This window comes from Nansenia antarctica, assembly GCF_963989245.1.
Source record: "Nansenia antarctica genome assembly, contig: SCAFFOLD_838, whole genome shotgun sequence".
Taxonomy (NCBI): Eukaryota; Metazoa; Chordata; class Actinopteri; order Argentiniformes; family Microstomatidae; genus Nansenia; species Nansenia antarctica.
The window spans coordinates 1-7,500 of NW_027662584.1; the positions used below are offsets into that span (position 1 = coordinate 1).

At 49.9% G+C, this 7,500-nt stretch overlaps 1 protein-coding gene across 1 annotated transcript in view; it reads left to right on the forward strand.

Moving 5' to 3' along the window:
- Window positions 1–3: 3 nt before the first annotated feature.
- Window positions 4–7,500, forward strand: part of LOC308175556 (stAR-related lipid transfer protein 13-like) — a gene marked incomplete at both ends in the record, with an annotated part of 16,368 nt that continues 8,871 nt past the window's right edge. The window contains 5 exons of the mRNA XM_080551200.1: window positions 4–83; window positions 357–422; window positions 1,137–1,316; window positions 5,769–5,928; window positions 6,301–6,499. Coding sequence (XP_080407326.1) covers window positions 4–83; window positions 357–422; window positions 1,137–1,316; window positions 5,769–5,928; window positions 6,301–6,499 — 685 coding nt within the window. The remainder of the gene's footprint in view (window positions 84–356; window positions 423–1,136; window positions 1,317–5,768; window positions 5,929–6,300; window positions 6,500–7,500) is intronic.

The window sequence follows — 7,500 nt, forward strand, 5'->3', positions numbered from 1 at the left end:
GAGGACGACGTGTTCTCGGCGCTGGACAGCGTGATGGAGCGCATCAGCGGCCTTCAGCGGCTCGTCTCCACCTGGACCGAGGAGCTGGACTCCGACTCCAACCACAACCACACCCCCCCCTCCTCCTCCTCCGCCGCCTCCACCTCCAACTCCTCCTCCTCCTCCTCCTCTTCCTCCTCCTCCTCCTCCTCCGCCTCCTCCACCGCCTCCTCCTCCCCCTCGCCCCCGCCCTGCCCCCCCTCGCCCAGTCACATCCACCTGGAGGTCTCCCCCCCCCCCCCGCCCGAGGGGCCGAGGACTGAGGTGGAGGAGGAGAGGGAGGGGGAGGAGGAGGAGGAGGAGGGTGGAGAGGGGGAGGGCTGTGAGAGGGGGTCGATGGATGGAGACGACCCAGAGGAGCAGTCACCCCCCCGAAGCGCCAGGTGAGAGGGGAGGGAGAACAGCAGCTGGAATTAGTCTGTTTATAATACGAGTAGTATTCAGTGGTCAGTATAAAAGTATTAGGATGTAGAATGGAATCAAATGACCTCATAGAAGGTAGTACTGCGACCGTTCACCAATGCTACTTAACTGGAATTCTTTTTCGATGTGTATCGTCTGTAAAGAGACTGGGAATAGGTTGTTGTTTTTTTTAAAGAAATGTGTGTTGTGAATGCATGAGGTCCTGACTACCACTGGAGCTGTGTTCATTAAAATGGTAGAGACACATAGAGACACATCTCTCTCTCTCTCTCTCTCTCTCTCACATCTGACCTCTGACCTGGCCTTGAGGATGCTGCTGTCTGTCTGCCTTCCTGGCTGAGCCTACTATTAACTCAACTCTGTGTGTGTGTGTGTGTGTGTGTGTGTGTGTGTGTGTGTGTGGGTGTGTCCGTACATGTGTGTGTGTGTCCGTATGTGTGTCTATGTCCGTATGTGTGTGTGTGTGTCCATATGTGTGTGTGTGTGTCCGTACGTGTGTGTGTGTGTCCGTACGTGTGTGTGTGTGTGTCCGTACGTGCGCGTGTGTGTGTGTGTGTGTCCGTATGTGTGCGTGTCCGTACGTGTGTGTGTGTCCGTACGTGTGTGTGTCTGTATGTGTGTGTGTGCGTGTGTGTGCGTGTGTGTGTGCGCGTGTGCGTGTGTGTGTCTGGCAGGCGGAGTCAGCACCTCTGGTCCAGCGAGCAGAGCCTCCCCAGCGCCTCCCCCCACCCCCGCCCCCCCGGGGTAGAACACCAGCCCGTCTCCCAGATCCACCTGCTGCAGAAGCTCTCCCTGCTGAAGCTCAGCGCTCTGATGGACAAACACTCCCCTTCCAGCAAGCAGGGGTGGCACTGGTAAGATGCAGGGGAGGAAGGGGAGAGACATTTTACATTGACATTTTTGGCATTTAGCAGACGCCTTATTCCAAAGCGACTTACAATCAATACATTTGAATACTAAGCATTTGAATCATCAGTCCACCATTCGTAGTAGGAAGAGTAATCCAGCTCAGGCCCGGGGCCACTGATAGAAGGAAAAACCTTCTCCTCACCTTCTTCTAAAACCTAGTTTTCTTCTTTTTTTTTTTTTACTGGAGAAACAGAGAAATAGTACAAGGGGGCAATAGAAGTACTTAGGGACAAAGTAGAGGGGAAAGCGGGTGTTTTTAGGAGATGTAGTGCTGAGGGGCAGAAGATGTCTCAGAGAGAGGGGGGGGGGGGTGGAGGGTGGAGGGAACGGTTGGATGAATCGATGGGAGGAGCAGACAGGGGGAAAGGAGGGAGGAAAGAAGGAGAAAGAGAAGGAGGATGTGATGGGGAGGGGTTGCGAAAAGGAGGTGGTGGAGGAGCAGACAGGCTTTAATGGTCGGATGGGTAGATCAGATCAACATGGAGGGCGGTTGGTTGGAGATGTGAAAGAATAGGGGGAGGGAGGGAGGGAGGGAGGGAGGGAAGGAGAGGGGGAAGCTAGGAGGCAGCTTGTTTAGAGTCGCATTCATTATTGATGTGGGGCTGCAACCTTGCCTCTCCTCCTCTCTCAAGACAAAACACAGGATGTTTCAACAACAATTAACTCCCCTACAACAGAACACACTCTGCTTCTCTCAGCCGTCGACACACCCGGAGAGAGAGAGAGAGAGAGAGAGAGAGAGTGAGAGAGAGAGTGAGAGACAGAGAGAGAGAGAGCGAGAGAGAGAGAGAGAGAGAGAGAGCGAGAGAGCGAGAGAAAGAGCGAGAGAGAGAGAGAGAGAGAGCAAGAGAGAGAGAGAGAGAGCGAGCGAGAGAGAGAGAGAGAGAGAGAGAGAGAGAGAGAGAGAGAGAGAGAGAGAGAGAGAGAGAGAGAGAGAGAGCGAGAGAGAGAGAGAGAGAGAGAGAGAGTCAGAGTCAGCATGACGAAGCGTAACCTTGAGGCCAGATTCCTGGGTATATAATCTCCTTCCTCTCTACATGGCGGGGGCAATCACGTCTGGCCTGAGAGGGGTGTGGAGATATCTGCTCTGGCATTGGCTAGACAACCACCCTAGGCGGTTGTTTCTCTTTCTCTCTCTCTTTCTCTGACTATGTCTGTCTCTCTCTCTCTCTGTCTCTCTCTCTCTGTCTTTCTGTCTCTCTTTCTGTGACTGTGCCTGTGTCTCTCTCTCTCTCTCTCTTTCTCTATTTCTCTTACTGTGTCTCTCTGTGTCTCTCTGTGTATGTCTCTCTCTCTCTCTCTCTCTCTCACGCTCCCTTTGATTAACAGGGGGCATTGCAGTAGATGTTAACTTTCCCTACCGTCTGACGAAACAGCTGTTAGTTTTTGGCCGATTGCATTATCCTCCTAAACAAAGTCTCCCTGCGTTCTGGTCTTTGTTATTGATTGTAGAGACAAGCAGCAGACATATGCTGGCCATCTGTTAGCTAGCGTTAGCTTCCCCTGCATTGTGAAGGAGGGGGGTGAGGAGACTAATGAACGGTACCGAGGAATGTCGACTCCAAACACACCGACTTCGCTTGTTCCCTATTGGTCGGGTGACGGCCGGTGACCTCAGACAGCGCCCAACAGAGGAAACCGTGCCGTGATCTACCGTCCCTTCGACGTATCTGCCCCCCCGATCTGTTTTTGTCACAGTTGAGATATCGCTTTCTATTGTTTGCAGCTATTTCCCTCTCATTTCCCTCCCGTAATCTTTTTTCTCTTTTTTTCCTCACAACTCGACTCGACATCTTCTCCCCCCCCCCCCAAAAAAAAACTTGACTCCCCACGGACCAATGAATAAGTTGGTTGACATGATTCATTTGTGTAGCCTACGAGAGCAGAACTGATTGCCTAAGGCGAGAGGCTAGAGTAATTGACTTTTTGAGAGCAGAGTAATTGGGCTATTTGTTTTAACAATCATTGAGCTAACTAGAAAAGAAATAACCCACTCCCAGAGCTGCATGTCCTTGCTGGTCCATTGATCCAGCGCTTCAGTATGCGGCTCCAGCACTGCTGAGTAACTAGGCTGATTCTAGATAAGTTGTGTCTTGCAGCTTTGCTGTTGGTCAAACACCTTTTCTCTCTCTCTCACACACACACACACACATACAAACACACACACACATAGGCACAGGCACTCACACACATGCATGCAGGCCTGCACAAATTCACACGTACATGCACATGCACACACGCATTCATGCAGGCGCACATTCCCACACACACACACACACATGCGCGCACACGCTTGCATGCAGACACATTCACGCGCACACACACACACATGCACACACACACACACATGCACACGCACACACAGACACGCGCTTGCGTGCAGACACATTCACCCGCACACATACAAACACACACACACACACACACACACGTACACATACACACACACACAATCATATTAAAACACTAAGACAAGAGAACAGCATTATGCTAATGGCGCGAGGTGGCTGCAGATATGTTTTAATTGAACGGCAGAAGAAAGGAGAGGGTAAGCAGCTTCCTAATGGGAGGCGACACTATCAAAGCCCGCCACGCCGCAGTCACATTTGTGAACCTAATTCCGGGCGAGCCACCGCTTCATTTCGGCAATCATACCATTTGATTGGCTGTGAAGGCCCCGTATCTCCAGGTGCCCGGGCGAGATGGATGGAGAAATAATGAGAGGAAGGTTTGAAATTGTGTTATTATGTTATCTCCACGACGACACAGCTTGGCACTCGTGGGCTTATGAAAACTACCCGCTCAGCATTATAAACGTTGGTGTTGGTGTGTGTTGGTGTGTCTCTTTTGAATTTAAAAGTCGGTTGGTGGAAACTGCCAAGCGTTTTACTTTTCTACTCTACTCTTCCTTCCTTCCTCTTTGTTTTAGTCACGTGCCGTGTGTTCTAGACGTTTAGACGCACGCAGAACGGACGACGTCCTACAACGCAACATCGAGACGCGTTTGGTTCTCATCGTTTATTCGTCGGCACGAAATAGGCGACTCGCTGTGTTTTTTTCCGCTGTTTGACTTTTAACTAACTTTAAAAAAAAAAAAAAAACTATCATCACTGATTCAGTATTTGAAATCAGTACGGTCTATCTGTCACAGATCGACAGATCAGCCACCATGGAGTAGTGTGGAGTATTTAGAGAGGGATATCCTCGTGGCTCAGTCTGTAGACGGCGGCTGTGGCGCAGGAGGTAGAGCCGGCATCTAATGATCACAAGGTTGGCAGATCGGCGGTTCGAGCCCATGCTGGTCACATGTCGAAGTGTCCTTGGGCAAGACACTGAACCCCAAAATTGCTCCCAGTGAACCCCAAAAAAGCTCCCAGCTTGCCGCCATTGGTGTGTGAATGTGTGTGTGTGAATGGGTGAATGAGAGGCCGTTGTAAAGCGCTTTGGAGCAGCTTTGGAGCAGCAAAAAATGAGCTATATAAGTGCAGTCCATTTACCATGTAGAGCATGGAGCGAACACTGCTTAGGTTGTGTGTTCGATTTCCGCTGGGACCGTATATACTGAAAAATGTAAGTCGCTTTGGATAAAAGCATCTGCTATAAATGGTATATACTGTGTATATTCAGTGTTCAGGGAATGCAAACAGGAATTTCCTGGGATTGTTAATCTAGCCAGTATATCTTCAAAATGTGCCGAAAAATGTAAACAAAATAAAAACCCATTTCAAACACGGTCTTGTAACTCGACCGTTTTCAAAAGGTCACTCTGCAAGAATACGAGTCATAACAAATGATTTAACTCGGAAGTTGTCGAACGGGGCGAGTTCCGCTGCTTTCTGATTGTATAAATCGCCACTGACACATTTACATTTACATCTTTGACATTTAGCAGATGCTTTTATCCAACACGAGGACTTTAAAATGTTGACACAGGGAGAACCACGTGAGCTCCACGTTCCACTATGGACCAAGGATCCAATAAAGGCGCAATAAGCTGTGGTTGAAGCTCCATCTATACATTGACATTTTTGCCATTTAGAAGACGCCTTTATCCAAAGCGACTTAGTTTATGTGAATCATCCATCCATCAGTCATCACAAGAAAAACTCATCTAAGCTCGGGCCAGGGGCCATTGGCAGTCATAATGCTAGAAGGAGGATGGATTTCTTATTTTTTTATTATTATTATTATTATTTACAGTTCACAGTTTGACTTAGACGCACACACACACACACACACACACACACACAAACACACGCACACACACACACACTCTTGGAAGCCTTAGGTGCCTGGAGGCTAAGCCTTTTCCCTCTAGACTGAGAGAGCAGAGCTGATATGAATCCATATCAGAGCTGATATGAACACACACACTCTAACCCCCTGCCCCCCCCCAGGACGGTGCCCAAGCCCCCCAGGAAGTCCAAGGCTCCGGAGGTGAAGGGTCGGCGGGTGTTCGGGGTGCCCCTCCTGCGCAGCGTGCAGCAGAGCGGGGAGCCGCTGCCCCCCCCCATCCTCAGGGCTCTGCTCTACCTCCGGGCCGAGTGTCTGGACCAGGTCAGCGATGTCACCTCCTCACACACACACACACACACACACACACGTGCACGTACACACACAGAAACTTAAAACACTCACACACACAAACACACACACACACACACACACAAACACACACACACACACACACACACAGATGTGCACGTACACACACAGAAACTTAAAACACTCACGCACACACGCACACACACACAAACAAACACACACTCACACACACACACACACAGACGTGCACGTAGACACACTGAAACTTAAAACTCTCTCACACACACACACACACACACAAATGCACACACGCGCACACACACACAAACAAACAAACACGCACACACACACACACACTCATCCTCACACTCCGGGGTCCTCTAGGTGGGTCTGTTCCGTAAGTCGGGGGTGAAGTCTCGCATCCAGTACCTCCGCGACCTGGTGGAGGCCGACCCCGAGGGCGTGTCCTTCGAGGACCAATCAGCCTTCGACGTGGCGGACATGGTCAAGCAGTACTTCAGAGACCTGCCGGAGCCCATCTTCTCCAGCAAGCTGTGTGAATCCTTCCTGCACATCTACCAGTGTAGGTGGACACTACATTTTGACATTTAAATTTTTGGGCATTTAGCAGACGCCTTATTCCAAAGCGACTTACAATCGATACATTTGACTAACAAAACAAAATACCGATTTGTTTTCTTTTTTGTATAGACACTGGAGAAACAGGGAAACAGTACAGGGGGGGCAGTAGAAGTCTTAGGGGACACAATAAAGGGGAAAAGCGGGTGTCACAGGAGACGCAGTGCTGGGGGTAGTAGATGTCTCAGGAGGAGCAGTTAAGGCGTAACCTGAAGAGATGGGTCTTCAGTCTCTGACACTACCCACCAGTGACTAAACACCTAACTTTACCTACACAACCTCAACTCCCAGGGCCTCCCACTGTACTCGGACAACAATTGTGACAGCAGCTGGTGAAAGAGGGCAACCAAACAAGTCGGCAACCGACCAAAATGTTGAGACTTTTATTCTGAAAAACAATTACATTTGGTGGCAGACTTATTCCCTCTTTCACCAGCTGTCGTCACAATCGCTTCCCTCTTTCACTCACTCAGTCACTCCAAATATATGAATGTTAAAGACGCCATTGGAGATGTTTTGATGCCGTTTGTTATTCCATTCCGTCCATTACAATGAAGCCGGCCTCCCAATTTCTACATGGTAAATGGACTGCACTTATATAGCGCCTTTTTTGCTGCTCCATAGCTGCTCCAAAGCGCTTTACAACGGCCTCTCATTCACCCATTCACTCACACATTCACACACCAATGGCGGCAAGCTGCCATGCAAGGCACCGACCCCGCTCACTGGGAGCAATTTTGGGGTTCAGTGTCTTGCCCAAGGACACTTCGACATGTGGCCAGGGCCGGGGCTCGAACCGCCGATCTGCCGACCTTGTGATCATTAGGCGGTGGCGACTCTACCTCTGCCAGCCTCCAGAAGCCACCAGGAGGTTTACATAAATAAAGGCTATGTACACTATCCACTATACTATACTATACAAATAAAACACTGTGCTGTACTCTA